The following is a 19,390-nucleotide window of genomic DNA, read 5'->3' as shown; positions in this document are numbered from 1 at the left end:
GCACTGAATAAGTGCTCCACCACAGTGCATTCTCTACAGTTCAGGCCATTGCGAGGCTGGTGTGGTCTGGAACTCCTATTTGCTATGCCTGGTCAGCAGTAGTAAGAAGACACAGGAGTGATAATCTACTTCAACCTTCAAGCAACCCAGAACAGGTCATGTTTTAACGATGTCTGTTCGTGGAAGCAGGTGGGCTAATTACTGACCCAGCTAAATAGACTAACCCACCCTTAGCATGATTTAAAAAATCCACAAAATGAGACCTGCTGGGGGTACTTGAGGACTTCAGTTGAGCACCACTGCTTCCCCAAAATTCACAGAAAGATGAGATCTTTTGCTTTATTGTAGGTCTCCACCACATGAGACCCCAGCAACCTCATGGATCTTTGGGCCTGATTCAGAGCCGCTCGTAAGCGGCCGCTTGTTCGCTCCGAGCGATGTTCGCACATCTGCGCATGCGTATGGGTCGTAATGCGCATGCGCCAACCAGTCATTGCGGTCGGAAATTGTGTGTTCACAAAATAGCGAGTGCCTGCTAATTTGAATGACAGGATGAGGCGTTTGTGGGTGGTAACAGGGGAAGGTGCTTGAAAACGAGGAGTGGAGATCCGAACGCAGGCGTGCCAAACGGTCAAAACGGGCGTTTTAAGGGTGTGCATAATTAACAAAGCAGCGTCATCGACCATGTCACTTGGTTGTCTCTTAGCCTGAACTGTTCGCATGATTGCGGTAGGAAAATCCAACCACAAGCACTGCGAGCAGTTCAGACGCCTTTCGATGTACTCGATTAATCAAATATAGCGGAGATGACGTAGGATGCGAGCGGCCAGGGGGCGTCTCTACAAAATAGCGAGCGCATGTTTTGTTCGTTCGCTCAGACATAGAGGCGTCAACAGACCGCAAAGAGCGAGCGCTCAATTTAAATAGCCGGCCCCTTTTTCTGAACGAGCGTCCGCAAATAGCATCCAGCTCTGAATCAGGCCCTTTGTTTTAATGTGCAAACCTGAAAAGTCTATTGCAAGTTATTCTGAGCCTGTGCCCATAATTCCTGCACTAGCCTAAACTAGAGGTCAAAATCTAATTTTAGTAACTGTACTGACACCGAAAAAATGCAGTATAAATAAATGTCTCGCTCAGCCTAATATGTGGGAATGTGAATAATACATGCAGTGTTTATGCTGTGTACTGTTTGAGTCTTCATACACTAAAACTTTGGCTCATAAGTCTATTAACCCTTTCACAGCCATGCGTCATTCATGTCTCCTACTGCAGTGACCTGACCATATATTCCCCAACAACACGCACACATCACCAGTTACCCAGTCTTCGTTATATTCCTAGCCTCCATCTCTCTCCCCCCATACTGTCCCACTGATCCCTACTGCAGCACCTACATTCCCTACATACCCCAGCTCCATACTGCAGTATGTACATTACATACACCCCCAAATACCACAACTCCCTACTGTAGAATTTACATTCCATACATCCCCCCCCATACCCCAGCTGCATCTTGCAGTACATTCCCCCATACACCCCCTATACTACAACTCCCCTCCAGCAGCATTTACATTCCATACATTCCCCAGCTCCCTATCGCATCACCTACTATCCATACACCCCCTACACCATAACACAGCCCCCTACTGCAGCACCTACATTCCATACATCCCCCCCATAACCCAGCTGCATCCTACAGTACATACATTCCATACATCCCTGTTATATCACAGTTGCCTACTGCAGTACTTAAATTCCATACATCCCCCATACCATACTATACCACAGCTCCCTACTGCAACACCTACATTCCATATATCCCCCCATATCATACCAAAACTCCCTACTGCAGCACTTACATTCCATACATCTACCATACCACTGCTTCCTACTGTAGCAACTACATTCCATACATCCCCCATACCATAACACAGCCCCCTACTGCAGCACCTACATTCCATACATCCCCTCCATACCCCAGTTGCATCCTGCAGTACATACATTCCATACATCCCTGTTATATCACAGTTCCCTACTGCAGTACTTAAATTCCATACATCCCCCATACCATACTATACCACAGCTCCTTACTGCAACACCTACATTCCATACATCCCACCATATCATACCAAAGCTCCCTACTGCAGCACTTACATTCCATACATCTACCATACCACAGCTTCCTACTGTAGCACCTACATTCCATACATCCCCCATACCATACCACATCTCCCTACTGTAGCACCTACATTCCATACGTCCCCCATACCATACCACAGCTCCCTACTGTAGCACCTACATTCCATACATCCACCATACCATAGCTCCCTACTGTAGAACCTACATTCCATACATCCCCCATACCATACCACAGCTCCCTACTCTAGCACCTACATTCCATACATCCACCATACCACAGCTCCCTACTGTAGCACCTACATTCCATACATCCCCCATACCATAGCTCCCTACTGCAGCACACATTCCATACATCCCCCAATATCATATCACAGCTCCCTACTGCAGCACTTACATTCCCCATACCATACCACAGCTCCCTACTGTAGCACCTACATTCCCATACATCCCCCATACCATACCACAGCTCCCTACTGTAGCACCTACATTCCATACATCCCCCAATATCATACCACAGCTCCCTACTGTAGCACTTACATTCCATACATCCCCCATACCATACCACAGCTCCCTACTGTAGCACCTACATTCCACACATCCCCCATACCATACCACAGCTCCCTACTTGTAGCACTTACATTCCATACATCCCCCATACCATACCACAGCTCCCTACTGTAGCACCTACATTCCACACATCCCCCATACCATACCACAGCTCCCTACTGTAGCACCTACATTCCATACATCCCCCATACCATACCACAGCTCCCTACTGTACCACCTACATTCCATACATCCCCCATACCATACCACAGCTCCCTACTGTAGCACCTACATTCCATACACCCCCCATACCATACCACAGCTCCCTACTGTAGCACCTACATTCCATACATCCCCCAATATCATATCACAGCTCCCTATGGCAGCACCTACATTCCACACATCCCCCATACCATACCACAGCTCCCTACTGTAGCACTTACATTCCATAAATCCCCCATACCATACCACAGCTCCCTACTGTAGCACCTACATTCCATACATCCCTCATACCATACCACAGCTCCCTACTGTAGCACCTACATTCCATACATCCCCCATACCATACCACAGCTCCCTACTGTACCACCTACATTCCATACATCCCCCAATATCATATCACAGCCCCCCTAAGGCAGCACCTACATTCCATACATCCCCCAATATCATATCATAGTTCCCTACTGCAGCACTTACACTCCATACATCCCCCCCATATCATATCACAGCTCCCTACTGCAGCACCTACATTCCATACATCCCCCAATACCATACCACAGTTCCCTACTGCAGCACCTACATTTCTTATACCCCCCATACCATACCACAGCTCCCTACATTCCTCTCATACCATTACACATCTTCCCATTGCAGCCTAATCTCTTTCATATCACTGAATGCTATTGCCCCATACCATACATCCTCTCATTACACAGCTCCCCACAGCACCATTCATTGATAAAATGAATTTTCATCATGTGCTTCACTCACTATTATTACATTATTTGCTCCCAATCACACAGTCATATGCTCCTGATCATATTATATCATTATATTCCTGTATCTCAGCCCTCACACTGCTCCCCCATCAAACCCAGCTACTCTGATAGATGTCACATTATACTCTCACCATCACCAGTGCAGCATTCTCTGATCAGCACCTGGGACAGCGGACAAAGTGCCTAATCCTGGGAACAGCAATCACAGGCTGAGCACCACTCAGTACCTCTAGGCTTCCTCCTCCAGGGTAAATATATTCAAGACTAATGGAGCATACACACGGTCAGATCTGTCAGTTGAACAATTTTCCCAAAGATTTGAACTATGAATGATTTTTGACTGCATTAAAATGAATGGAATCGTCCAAGTCTGACTGCAAACACATCAGATGTCAGATATCGTTATCTGACCATCGGGAACACGTATTGTTCATCGTCCATCGTTCAGGCATGTCAGATATGTCAAATTTTCCTGTGTGTATGCACCATAAGGGGTATATTTACTTAAGTAAGAGTTTTTAGAAATGGAGATGTTCCCCATAGCAACCAATCAGATTCTACTTAACATTTAACTAGCACCCTTTAGAAGATAATAGCTAGAATCTGATTGGTTGCCATGAGCACCATCTCCACTACTAAAGACTCTCACATTAGTAAATATACCCGTAAGGGTCTGATTCAGGGTTGAACATATGACTGTTTGCAGAGCGTATCTTACACGTCTAATCACTGCACATGCGTTAAAACGGAGCATACACAAATAGGGGTGATGCAGAGCAATACGCGTCTATACTTAGAGGTAAGAGGGGTAACTGGGCTGTAATAGGACATTCTCATGAAGGCAAAGGGCCTGAATCAGAGCCGGATGCTATTTGCACTCGCTCGTTCAGAAAATAGGGGTGGCTATTCAAATGAACCGTTCGCTCTTTGCGGTCTGTTCACGCCTCTATGTCTGAACGAGCGAACAAAACTTGCAGTCGTTTTTTGGAAAAATACGCCCCCTGGCCGCTCGCATGCTACGTCATGTCCACTATTTATTACATTAATCGAGTACATTGACCAGCGTATGAACTGCTCGCTATTCTTGTGGTTGGTTTTTCCTACCGCAATTTTGCGAGCAGTTCTGACTATAAAATAGACAAATCTCAGGTGCACAACTCCAAATTATTAATAATATATAAATGCAATACAATTTTGCAATCAATAGAGGTTTTTAGCATAATCTTGGCCAAGGTTATGGGTCTACCCACCATATCCAGGTAACCTCTATAGGGTAGGTCCCTAACATACTACAATTCAAATCCAGAGCGCAGGACACCCCCAAACTAGCCCAGCTAAGCCCCCCCAGAGCACCGCCATAGTAAGAAAAGTGCAGTGTGAAAGAGATAGTTAGGAGCAGCTACTGCTGCATATAAAGAATGAAAATAAAAAGTGAAGTACATATATAATAAACAAACAGTGAAGGGTTAAGATGTGTTATAAAAGAAAAATGTGTTATAATGCGGTGCCCTGAAACAGGTCAACAAAGGCAATCCAGGGGGACCCACGCCCCAAAAATGAACCAAAGTTGCACTACAGTATATAAAACTTGTGGGACTTACCTAGAATTGTGCCTATTACTAGTGTGCATATTCATTACAAGACTCCATGCTTTTTTTTTTTTTTTTTTTCAAAAATGTTTTTATTGAAGTCAACAAATACACTCTGGTACACAAGTAAATATGACAAGAAACAATGACATAATTACAATTTATAGCATACAGTTCACTTGTGGTTTGAGGTAATAGACTTGCCACAATTTTCTCTTTTTACCGATCAATTGAAAATTAAACAGTAATATATTATAATGACTTCAACCATAATAGAAGAAATGAAGGGGGAAGAAAGTAGATGGGTGATGGGGGGTGGGGGTGGGGATAAGTATAAGAAGAGAGAGATGAAAAAAAGGAGAAAATAAATAAATAAATAAATTAAAAAAAAAACAGAGAAGAAGAGGAAATAAAGTGGGATGGGGATTATGAGCCATGCACTCCCAGGGTCAATCCCTTACTACTCTTCTTTTATTTATGTAGGTTTTTTTTTTTTTTTTTCTCTTAAGCGTAAGTTATTGGGGGGTCTTGTAGCAGTATTCTAGTTTCATACCATTGTGTTGATTTGAAACACTGTTGTATTTGTCTTTTAATCTCAGGATTTAAAGCCTCAATAAAGCTTTCCCAAATTAAGAAGAATTGTTCTGCTTTCTTTTCCTTGTTGATAGAAGAGTTGACCCAATCCATTTTGAAAATATAAAATAATTTCTCTTTGAACATGGTTAATGAAGGAGGGGTAGGAGCAATCCATTGTTGCAGGATACATTTTTTAGCTACAGCCGAAATAATTAATAATAATTTTTTACAACCCTTGGAAACTCTAGTTATTCCTGGAATATAACCCAATACTGCCCATTCTGGTGTTAATGGAAGATAATTGATTAGGTCAGCTAGCACATATTGTTTCACTTCCATCCAAAATTTTTTGATGACCCTACAGTCCCATAGGCAGTGGTATAAAGATCCCTCTAAATGGGCGCATTTTGGACACGCAGAGGAGGTTGCAATACCAATCAAGTGACAACGTTTGGGAGAAAGATAGCTCCTATAGAATAATCTGTAGAACATTTCTCAGACTCCATGCTTTTAAACCAATAAGGTAGGGGTGCTAATCCAGACTGAGGGCGTCTCCTTTCCCTCAGGTGTGCAATAAAGCACATTAAATAGAGTATATGGGAAAGATTTCTGGACTGCACACCCTGAATATATATATATAATGGGAGGTGTTACCTGATGAGACAAATTGCAGACACAAAAACAGACAAATCTCAGGTGCACAACTCCAAATTATTAATAATATATAAATGCAATACAATTTTGCAATCAATAGAGGTTTTTAGCATAATCTTGGCCAAGGTTATGGGCCTACCCACCATATCCAGGTAACCTCTGTAGGGTAGGTCCCTAACATACTACGATTCACACTGCACTTTTCTTACTATGGCGGTGCTCTGAGGTGGCTTAGCTGGGCTAGTTTGGGGGTGTCCTGCGCTCTGGATTTGAATCGTAGTATGTTAGGGACCTACCCTACAAAATGTAGACACCTTAATTTTCAACAAGTACATAATGTAGACAATGTCATCATGAACATAATGCTTGACAATATATAGACAGGTTCAAATGTCAACAGGGTCAAATTGATGATATATAAAATATAGACAAAACATAAGGTTTACACCAAAATGTAGACAGTCATAATGCACCTGGTAGCCAGCGTCTTAGACACTTCTAAAAGCCGGATTATGAGAGTCATTGTCAGGGAATCTCTTGATGTGCAGTTTCCCCAAAGGTGGATTGGTCATAGAGGTCCAGTCCAGTGGCCACCAAGATCCCCAGATGTTACTGCGTTGGATTTCTTTCTGTGGGGTTACCTAAAGGAACGTATTTATGCTATGAAGATACAAGATCGTTATCATCTGCAACAACGACTTGTTGATGCTTGTGCTCAAATTCAGCCAGACATTTGGTCAAGGTTCGTCAGGAGTGGGAAAAGAGAATAGCCCTTAACATTGCAACATGGTAGACAGCACTTGGAACATACCCTATAAACTTTAAGTTAAACTCGAGAATGAATAAAGATACATAAAAAATGAAGACCATTGTTTTCTTATAAAATTCTGCATCTGTTTCATATGTAACATGACTACCTTCCCAGTTAAAAAAATTTGAATTTTTTTTTGTATACACTGCACTATGTATGGCTGGTCCTACTGCCGCATATACCAGGTTACTGGGATCACTGGTCCTGTATATGTCTGATGTATTACATACACTGTACTATGTATGGCTGGTCCTGTATATGTCTGATGTATTCCATACACTGCACTATGTGTGGCTGGTCCTGTATATGTCTGATGTATTACATACACTGCACTATGTATGGCTGGTCCTACTGCCGCATATAATAGGTTACTGGGATCACTGGTCCTGTATATGTCTGATGTATTACATACACTGCACTATGTATGGCTGGTCCTATATATATAGGATGTATTACATACACTGCACTATGTATGGCTGGTGCTGTATATGTCTGATGTATTACATGCACTGCACTATGTGTGGCTGGTCCTGTATATATAGGATGTATTACATACACTGCACTATGTATGGCTGGTCCTGCATATATAGGATGTATTACATACACTGCACTATGTATGGCTGGTCCTGTATATGTCTGATGTATTACATACATTGCACTATGTGTGGCTGGTCCTGTATATATAGGATGTATTACATACACTGCACTATGTATGGCTGGTCCTGTATATGTCTGATGTATTACATACACTGCACTATGTGTGGCTGGTCCTGTATATATAGGATGTATTACATACACTGCACTATGTGTGGCTGGTCCTGTGTATATAGAGGATGTATTACATACACTGCACTACGTATGGCTGGTCCTGTATATATAGGATGCATTACATACACTGCACTATATATGGCTGGTCCTGTATATATAGGATGTATTACATACACTGTATTATGTATGGCTGGTCCTGTATATATAGGATGTATTACATACACTGCACTATGTATGGCTGGTCCTGTATATATAGGATGTATTACATACACTGCACTATGTATGGCTGGTCCTGTATATGTCTAATGTATTACATACACTGCACTATGTATGGCTGGTCCTATATATATAGGATGTATTACATACACTGTATTATGTATGGCTGGTCCTGTATATGTCTAATATATTACATACACTGTATTATGTATGGCTGGTCCTGTATATATAGGATGTATTACATACACTGCACTATGTATGGCTGGTCCTGTATATATAGGATGTATTACATACACTGCACTATGTATGGCTGGTCCTGTATATGTCTAATATATTACATACACTGCACTATGTATGGCTGGTCCTGTATATGTCTGATGTATTACATACACTGCACTATGTATGGCTGGTCCTGTGTATATATAGGATGTATTACATACACTGTATTATGTATGGCTGGTCCTGTATATATAGGATGTATTACATACACTGCACTATGTATGGCTGGTCCTGTATATATAGGATGCATTACATGCACTGCACTATGTATGGCTGGTCCTGTATATATAGGATGTATTACATACACTGCACTATGTATAGCTGGTCCTGTATATATAGGATGTATTACATACACTGTATTATGTATGGCTGGTCCTGTATATGTCTAATGTATTACATACACTGCACTGTGTATGGCTGGTCCTGTATATATAGGATGTATTACATACACTGCACTATGTATGGCTGGTCCTGCATATATAGGATGTATTACATACACTGCACTATGTATGGCTGGTCCTGCATATATAGGATGTATTACATACACTGCACTATGTATGGCTGGTCCTGTATATATAGGATGTATTACATACACTGCACTATGTATGGCTGGTCCTGTATATATAGGATGTATTCCATGCACTGCACTATGTATTGCTGGTCCTGTATATGTCTGATGTATTACATACACTGCACTATGTATTGCTGGTCCTGTATATATAGGATGTATTACATACACTGCACTATGTGTGGCTGGTCCTGTATATATAGGATGTATTACATACACTGCACTATGTATGGCTGGTCCTGTATATATAGGATGTATTACATACACTGCACTATGTATGGCTGCTGATAATAGTGATGTTATCTCACTCTCTATATATTGTGCTTTACCTGTTACAGGTGCTGTTTTTCATCACGGGAGCAGAGTAATGGATTTCACAACCTTGTCTGGACAGGAGACCATCACTCAATTCTCTGATCCTGCGCTCAGCCGCAGCAATGATGAAGCAGACTTCTACTACACCATGGGTAGCGACGGCAGCCCATCCCAGTATGGGGGAGTTGTGACCAGCCGTGCAGTGACTGGATTCCGTCATTCCCCAGGTAGGTACTCTGGCTGTCGCATTGGACTATATGCCTCCTAGTGGTCAGTGCTAGTAGTGTGGTTACTACTAGGAGTATATTTACTAAAGTTAAAGTTTTCAGAAGTGGATGTGTTGCTCATAGCAACCAATCAGATTCTAGCTATTATCTTCTAGAAGGTGCTTGATTGGTTGCTATGGGCAACATCTCACTTCTAAAAACGCAAATATTATTACATATACTCACAAATATTTAGTATCCCCTGAATGTTACCATGGAGGGATGGAAGCAGATATCTCCATACTTGAAGCAGTCCCACGATTTCTGACAGTAGCCACAGCCCCCGATGTTATGGTGGCTGCGAAGCTGTCAGATTTACTAAGCTCCGGAATACGAAGCATATCGGAGTTTGGCCACCGCGCATCTATCGCCATCTGAAGATGGCGTTTTACTGCTGTAGCATACAAACTGCAATTCGCAAAATGTACCAGGAGAAGGTCCCTCCAGAACACTCCCAGGCAGTGATCGCCGCACATGCGTGTTCGGTAGACCTTGCATGCTCAGGCGTCCCGATAGAGGAGTGAAGACACCGCTGATGCTGTCACTTCCCTCCTAACATATTGCGGGGACAGACTTCTTCTGGGTCCCCTGTCCCAGCGCGTGAAAGTTAATACATTCGAGCTGTATATAATTTCTTATTAAAACTCTCAAGAACATCTCGCCCCACAAAACGGAATAGTATTATTTGCCTTTCTTTGGGATGCCCCGATCCATTCATGTTGGCACCGGTCTGCCCTCCTAGTAATGACTCCAAAGATTATTTATGAAAGTGCGAAACTGCAGTCCCGCAGCACGAATTACATTTGGCAACGTCAAGCCTTTATCTTTGTACAGTGATTCCTGTTTATACTGGCAGCACAAAGATCAGCACTCAACGATAGCAGCGCCAGCGGACGGATGGGCCTAATGTAGCATCTCTTCATGGGCTGAGTTTGACAGACTGGCTGTTCCCTACTGTTATGAATTAAGGGCCTGATTCAGACCCGGTCGCAAGGCTGCGTTCGCACGCAGACTGTCGATGTTTGCAATCTGCGCATGTGTATGCATCGGTGCGCGAACTGGCCGCTGCGATCGGGAATCGACCGCAGCGAGCACGCAGAGGCTTCACACAGTGATTGGCAGGAACTTAGTGACCGTTTGAGGGTGGTGACGGGGGGTGGTCAGAGAAACGCAGGCGTGTCTGGGCGTCTAGACGCTGTTGCAGGGGCGTGCATAATTAGGCCCCAGCGACGGCATACGCATCCTAACGTCTAGTTACACACACAAACATTAGCAATGTCTGCGGTAGGGTCAGGTCAAGCGCAACTTGTGCGTGTGGGTCCGATGGTTCCCGATGTTTTCGATGTCTTGCGAGAACGTAAGTAAAGGGAAGGAGGCGGCATGATGTAGTGTTGGGTGTCTACTTATTGTGCAGCGGTTGCATTGCGTATGCGGTCGTTTTCACACCGACAGGCTGCGTGCGAACGCAGCCTTGCGACCAGGTCTGAATCAGGCCCTAAGCACAATGTGTCCCTAATCTTTTCTTATAACAAGGGGCCTCATTCAGAGCCGCTCGTTAGCGGCAGTACGCTCGTTCCGAGCGATGTTCGCACATCTGCGCATGCGTACGGTTTTTAGTACGCATGCACGAACCAGTCAGTGCGGCCAAAAATCGTTTGTTCGCTATATAGCGAGTGCCTGCTATTTTGAGTGACAGGAGGAGGCGTATGTGGGTGGTAACAGGGGAAGGTGCTTGAAAACGTGGAGTGGAGATCAGAACGCAGGCGTGCTTAAAGGTCAAAGCGGGCGTTTTATGGGTGTGCATAATTAATACAGCAGCGTCATCGACCACGTCACCTGGTTATTTTATAGCCAGAACTGCTCGCAATATAGTGGTAGAAAAAAACAACCACAAGAATAGCGAGCAGTTCATACGCTGGTCGATGTACTCGATTAATCTAATATATAGCGGACATGACGTATGATGCGAGCGGCAAGGGGGCGTATTTATCAAATAAACGAGCGTATGTTTTGCGCGCTCGTTCAGACTTAGAGGTGTGAACAGACTGCAATGTGCGAACAGATCATTTGAATAGCCACCCCTTGTTTTTGAACGAACGACCGCAAATAGCGAACGGCTCTGAATGAGGGCCAAGGTGCGTTCAGTGGAACAAGATTATTTAAATGACATTCAAAGGGTACACAGCATACAGTGGTATCCCCCGTGTACTGGAACTGACTGAGGTCCTGATTCACTACGGATCGCTATTCGGCTTATACGCATGCAACGCAGTTGCTAATAACAGTTGTGATATGTAAATATTTGCAATCGCAGCCACACATAAGGACGCCCACTTCCCCTTACTCACATCCATATACATTGGCAACATAGCGAAACAGTCGGTAACATGGAGTAACATCAGAACCATACTCACAGGTAAGGCAGGTCAGACCTCACTCAGGAATTGCTAACTGCAGCGCACGCTATGAGGCCTCAGGCTGCCTATGGTATCGCAGTGGCTAATTTATGCATGCCCCTGCAATGCCGTCTCAACGCACTGGCACGCCTGCGTTCGCCCAACTACCCTCACAAATGACACTTCCTGTCAGTCACTCTGCGATGAGTCTGCGTAGCCTCTGCAATCGCAGTGCCGATCGCAATAGCTAATTCGCGCACTGCATGCGCAGTATGCAACAATTGGCTGATTGCGTGCGTATAAGCAACTGCGATCCTTGCCGAATCAGGCCATGAGACTACTGTGCCCATACTTTTGTAGGAGGCTTCTGCACATTGTGCACCTTATGCCGAAAAGTCTATTTTTATGCGCTTTTCTACCAATCTGATAAAAATATTTGTATATAAATGTACAAGAGCAACATGTGATAAAGACAGTCCCGTTGTTCTCCCATGATTAATTTAAGACACCATGGAGCCTATCTATTATGAAATATTTGCGGCATATTCCCCTAAAACAGGCGTTTACAAAGGATACCCGCAAATATTAAGTATCCCCGAGATGTACTATGGATCAATCGCAGCAGATATCTGCTGTGGTCTCACCATTTCCGACAGCAGCAGGAACCACCTAAAGGTTCCTATGAGGGTTGCAGAAATGTCCGATTTACCAAGTTCTGTGATGGCATTACCCGCTGTAGCCTATAGGCTATACTTTGCAAAATTTACCGGGAGATGATTCCTCCTCAACCCTCCCTGACAATGGCTGCCACACACGGGTAGTCAGTAGAAGACCACTGATGCCATCACTTCACTCCAAGCACAACGTAGGGTCAGTCTTCTTTGGGAGCCCCTGTTCCTGTATGTGCTATTTGATACATTCCGGTGGTATAATCACATACTGCAATGCGATTTTGGGTGCTAATATCACGCCCAGATAGAATTGAGAAATTATTAATGATAAATGGGCCCCAATTACAGTTTCAGTGTCCTCCTCATGAATCATTTAAGACCAGATGAGGCTCGTCCAAGCCCCATGAAGTCAGGTATTATTGGTAAAACTTTTGTCATGGGTATTTTTAGAAGTGAGTAAATGTCAGGGGGCCTGGCTCGGACCTCATAACGTGAGCTGATGCTTCTCTGTAAAGCTAATGTCCACCCATTCTGGGACCAAGGGTCACCTGCGAGGCTCTTATTAGTTACACTCCTGTATTAAAGATACTGATGCCCTCTCTCATATGAACTCAGGTCTGCCTCACACTCAGGATTCTCTCTCTTTCTCTTTCAGTTCTTCAGACATTCCCCTCTCCCTGGCCAGAGAGCAGTTCTGGATTTCCTCACAGTCTGGCGGCCTATGGAAGAAGCTCTGGACCATTTCCCCTCTACACGTCAGGCGCCTCCCCATTAGCGCCGCTCTCCTCTCCCCCTTTATACTCATCGGTCCCATTCCTGCTGAGCCCAGCTGAACGTGAAGGAAGTCCCAAGTTTCTAGAGACCTTAAAGACAGAGAGAATGAGCCCCCTGGCCAATGATCTTGTGACACTGGAAACAAGAAGTCCCAACAGTCAAGTTTTCACACAGATGGGATACATAGGAACAGTGCAGGACTTTAGTAATAGCATGTACCAGTCAACAGGTAACATACTCCACACACCCCTACCTGTATTCATCAAGCCATGCTGTGAGGAGGGGAATCTATGTTATTCATCAAGCTATGCTGTGAGGAGGGTGATCTATGTTATTCATCAAGCCATGCTGTGAGGAGGGGGATCTATGTTATTAATCAAGCCATGCTGTGAGGAGGGGGTCTGTGTCTTGCATAAACTAAAGAACTCAAAGGGTTATTAGAGATATCGATGATAAGGATAGTGTGAGTTATGTTTTTGGAGAGGTAATTGAATCTCCATGGAGACAATGGAGATAGGACAGGACAGATGTTGGAGAGATGCACTGATAGAGATCATGGAGATAGGAGATGACAGATGTTGGAGAGATGCACTGATAGAGACCATGGAGATAGGAGATGACAAATGTTGGAGTGATGCACTGATAGAGACCATGGAGATAGGAGATGACTGATGTTGGAGAGATGCACTGATAGAGACCATGGAGATAGGAGATGACAAATGTTGGAGAGATGCACTGATAGAGATCATGGAGATAGGAGATGACAAATGTTGGAGTGATGCACTCATAGAGACCATGGAGATAGGAGATGACAGATTTTGGATTGATGCACTGATAGAGACCATGGACATAGGAGATGACAGATGATGGAGAGATGCACTGATAGAGACCATGGAGATAGGAGATGACAGATGTTGGATTGATGCACTGATAGAGACCATGGAGATAGGAGATGACAGATGTCGGAGAGATGCACTGATAGAGACCATGGACAAAGGAGATGACAGATGTCGGAGAGATGCACTGATAGAGACCATGGACATAGGAGATGACAGATGTTGGATTGATGCACTGATAGAGACCATTGAGATAGGAGATGACAGATGTTGGATTGATGCACTGATAAAGACCATGGACATAGGAGATGACAGATGATGGAGAGATGCACTGATAGAGACCATGGACATAGGAGATGGCAGATGTTGGAGTGATGCACTGATAGAGACCATGGAGATAGGAGATGACAGATGTTGGAGTGATGCACTGATAGAGACCATGGAGATAGGAGATGACAGATGTTGGAGTGATGCACTGATAGACCATGGAGATAGGAGATGACTGATGTTGGAAAGATGCACTGATAGAGACCATTGAGATAGGAGATGACAGATGTTGGAGTGATGCACTGATAGAGACCATGGAGATAGGAGATGACAGATGTTGGAGTGATGCACTGATAGAGACCATGGAGATAGGAGATGACAGATGTTGGAGAGATGCACTGATAGAGACCATGGAGATAGGAGATGACAGATGTTGGAGAGATGCACTGATAGAGACCATGGAGATAGGAGATGACTGATGTTGGAGAGATGCACTGATAGACCATGGAGATAGGAGATGACTGATGTTGGAAAGATGCACTGATAGAGACCATTGAGATAGGAGATGACAGATGTTGGAGTGATGCACTGATAGAGACCATGGAGATAGGAGATGACAGATGTTGGAGAGATGCACTGATAGAGACCATGGAGATAGGAGATGACAGATGTTGGAGAGATGCACTGATAGAGACCATGGAGATAGGAGATGACTGATGTTGGAGAGATGCACTGATAGACCATGGAGATAGGAGATGACAGATGTTGGAGTGATGCACTGATAGAGACCATTGAGATAGGAGATGACAGATGTTGGAGTGATGCACTGATAGAGACCATGGAGATAGGAGATGGCAGATGTTGGAGTGATGCACTGATAGAGAACATGGAAATAGGAGATGACAGATGTTGGAGTGATGCACTGATAGAGACCATGGAGATAGGAGATGACAGATGTTGGAGAGATGCACTGATAGACCATGGAGATAGGAGATGACAGATGTTGGAGTGATGCACTGATAGAGACCATGGAGATAGGAGATGACAGATGTTGGAGAGATGCACTGATAGACCATGGAGATAGGAGATGACAGATGTTGGAGTGATGCATTGATAGAGACCATGGAGATAGGAGATGACTGATGTTGGAGAGATGCACTGATAGACCATGGAGATAGGAGATGACAGATGTTGGAGTGATGCACTGATAGAGACCATTGAGATAGGAGATGACAGATGTTGGAGTGATGCACTGATAGAGACCATGGAGATAGGAGATGACTGATGTTGGAGAGATGCACTGATAGACCATGGAGATAGGAGATGACAGATGTTGGAGTGATGCACTGATAGAGACCATTGAGATAGGAGATGACAGATGTTGGAGTGATGCACTGATAGAGACCATGGAGATAGGAGATGACAGATGTTGGAGTGATGCACTGATAGAGACCATGGAGATAGGAGATGACAGATGGAGAGATGCACTGATAGAGACCATGGAGATAGGAGATGACAGATGTTGGAGTGATGCACTGATAGAGACCATGGAGATAGGAGATGACAGATGTTGGAGAGATGCACTGATAGAGACCATGGAGATAGGAGATGACAGATGTTGGAGTGATGCACTGATAGAGGCCATGGAGATAGGAGATGACAGATGTTGGAGAGATGCACTGATAGAGACCATGGAGATAGGAGATGACAGATGTTTTGCAGATGCTCCTCTGCTGCAATAATCTGATCTTCCTGCAGCTCTTCAGCTCCTTGTCTGGGGGCAGCACTTCACACTGCGGGTCTGATATAGAGTTGGACGCTAATGCCGCCACCGCAGCTGCGAGTTTGTACGCAGAGGCTTTACAAAATATGCCAGTGTCACAGCCGCCGGGATTTGTACCGAGACTCCCACCGGCGGCTTCACAAATCCAAGCGAATGCGTACAAAGATGGTTCAGTCCAGGATCGGACTTCTGAGTAACTCTACGGTCGAGCAGAATGGGCGCTGGAATAGAGACGCAATCACCGGCAGAGACACGCCCCGAAAATGTCTGTGATGCTCATTACATTTGAGCAGCCACCCACAAATTGTCCATGTCTGTCAATCAATTTGCAAATAAATTCTCACAGCGAGCGATATCGGTAATGAAACTTGACACATGCGCAGATCACCGATTATCGCTTCACCGTCCATCTTTCAATCAGGCCCTGAGTCACTTGCTGGCTGGGAGGGTGGGAGAGAGGGGGTCGTAGTCCTGTGTCTGGCGTCATGCACGCAGCAGCAGCACCAGCCACAGCCAGGCTTGTCACTGACACACAGCACGGCCAGCCAGGCCAGGTGAGGGGGAGGGGAGCCGGGGTGTAAGACCTGCAGCCGGCACCAGCACTATGTAGAGTAAGGATGTCTCTTTTCAGAGGCGTACTTCATTTTAGTGCTAGGTGGACTCAGTGGGGCCCCCTAGGTGTCGGCACCGTAGGCAGCTGCCTAATAGTAGCACCAGCCCTGCGTAGCTTCGTAGGGGAGCCTGGTTTTTGGAGGTTATTGTGGTTGGGGGTCAGTTTTTATGAATGACTGTTACAGCTGGTATAATATGGCATTGATAGGATGTGAGTGCGTAGGAAACCTTACACGGTATGCAGTCGAGATGCTGACGGTCTAAATGCCGACCGTCGACATCCCGACTGTCCAATCCTGGCAAGGGTCTAATGACAGGCGTCGAAATCCCGACGCCTGTCATTTTACCTACGCCGTGAGGCCGACGCCCGGCATCCCGATCGGAGGTAAGCCAGGCGCCGGACAGCCTCGCGGAGGGGGGGGGGGAGGGTTAGGTTAGGGGCTCCCGGTGGGGACTTAGGGCTAGGCGGCCCCCCCCGGGAGGGTTAGGCTAGGGGAAGGGGGGGTTAGGGTTAGGCACCCCCGGGGGGAGGTTAGGGTTAGGCACCCCCCCCAGGAGACAGGTTTAGGCTGCGGGGAAGGGGGGGTTAGGTTTAGGCACTTAGAGGGGGGTTAGGCACTTGGGGGGGAGATTAGGGTTAGGCACCCCTAAGGGAAGGTTAGGGTAGGGAATTAGGTTAGCGGTACTTACCTAAATTAGCAGTCGGGATCTTCACCCCTGCCGGGCTTCCGCAGAACTGGCGGTAAATCACACCGATCCCACCTTACACTGCCCACAAAATGATCTGTACCCCATAACAACACGTCTAACAACCTTCCATAAACAGATCATTGCATTGAGGTTATTGATAATGGAGCATATAATGGTATTATCACTAAAGCAATGATTGATTATATAAAGGTTACTGAAGATTGGGTTCTCCTGGTCATTCCAAAATGGCACAACTCTCTGACGTTCCCGTCCGAGTGACCTCTTTGTTTGGGTTCTTTGACTAAAAAGTTAGTTTTTGTTAATGTGTTATTAATGTGTATGTACAAATGTTTGTGTGACACTCCTCTTGGTTGTGGAGGACACTACAGATTGATCCTTCCATATTTAAGGCACAAATCTGGCTACTAATGTTATACTGGAGGTATTAGGCGTACTACTTATTCCAGCGCTCCTCGGGAACAATGGTTACACTGGTTAAACCTTTGGACAGCACAGTGGTTCGATCGAATATGATGTATTCATGCGATATATATACCATATAATGTGTAGATGAATAAGAGGGATACTTTGTACACTAATATAATTAGAGTGAAACAATATACATGAAGCTTTATTTGTCTGTGTTAAACCCAATGAATTATAGCCAGAGCGCCTGATTCAGAGGTGGACGCAGAAGCGCACTCAGCAGCGCCTATTGGCGATCACCCGTATGCGACATTATGCAAATTCCACTGCACAGCCCCTCCCTGGTGTACCTCCATGCCACTGAATGTGCCAGGACTGAGATGCCCGCTGTCAGCGTCCGTACACGCAGTAATACTTATCTGTGCGTCCTTAGATGCGGCCGGTCCCACCATCAAAACGTGCACCAGCCCTATGGCAGATGGTGTTTCTCCGGCTCACCGCGGCGTCCTATGTGAGCGTATGCAGCCACTTTCACTGACACGCCCGCCGCACTCCTATACCACGCCCACTGAACGGACCATGTTTGCGTGCGCTAGTTCCCACCGCCCAGTCGCTGCTTATCACCTTTCCACCCCATTTCGGACACCGTCCATCTCGATCGCCTACGTGCGTACAATCTGTGTAACGCGTGCGCCGTACGAGTTTTTAGAAATCTTAGAGCATGCGCTCAGCTACTGTGTTTTTTAGGGCTGTGCAGACTGGGTGTAGCATTGCTAGGTAATCACATCCTATATATATATATATATATATATATATACACACCTATTTATATACATTTATCCTTCTCTGCTTACAGAGGATCGCGAGTGTGTGAACTGCGGAGCAACGGCGACCCCACTGTGGAGGCGGGATGTCAGCGGCCACTACCTGTGCAACGCCTGCGGTCTGTACCATAAGATGAATGGGCAGAACCGCCCGCTGATAAGACCCAAAAAACGATTGGTATGGACTAATGGAATGGGTACACCAGATATATCACGCGGGGGGGGGGGGGAGGGGAAGAGGAGGTACCGAGAATCCAATATTCCTTATACAGGAACACAACAGATTGGGGGACAGGAAGATGGGAGAGACAATAAATAAAGGATACTGTAGGTGGCGCCATAATCACAGCTCTGGTTCCATTTACACATTTGTTATCACGAACCAC

The 19,390-nt window shown here is 45.2% G+C and overlaps 1 protein-coding gene across 1 annotated transcript in view; it reads left to right on the top strand.

Moving 5' to 3' along the window:
- The window catches only part of GATA1 (GATA binding protein 1), a 50,256-nt gene that overhangs the window by 26,318 nt on the left and 4,548 nt on the right, over positions 1 to 19,390 (top strand). Inside the window, exons 2-4 of the mRNA XM_088469078.1 lie at positions 9,483 to 9,686; positions 13,448 to 13,795; positions 19,037 to 19,182. Of these exons, the coding sequence (XP_088325204.1) occupies positions 9,512 to 9,686; positions 13,448 to 13,795; positions 19,037 to 19,182 (669 nt within the window). The 5' untranslated portion in view covers positions 9,483 to 9,511. The remainder of the gene's footprint in view (positions 1 to 9,482; positions 9,687 to 13,447; positions 13,796 to 19,036; positions 19,183 to 19,390) is intronic.

The sequence above is a fragment of the Taudactylus pleione genome, unplaced genomic scaffold, assembly GCF_031769625.1.
Source record: "Taudactylus pleione unplaced genomic scaffold, aTauple2 ptg000013l, whole genome shotgun sequence".
NCBI lineage: Eukaryota > Metazoa > Chordata > Amphibia > Anura > Myobatrachidae > Taudactylus > Taudactylus pleione.
This window is presented reverse-complemented; position numbering and strand designations above follow the sequence as displayed.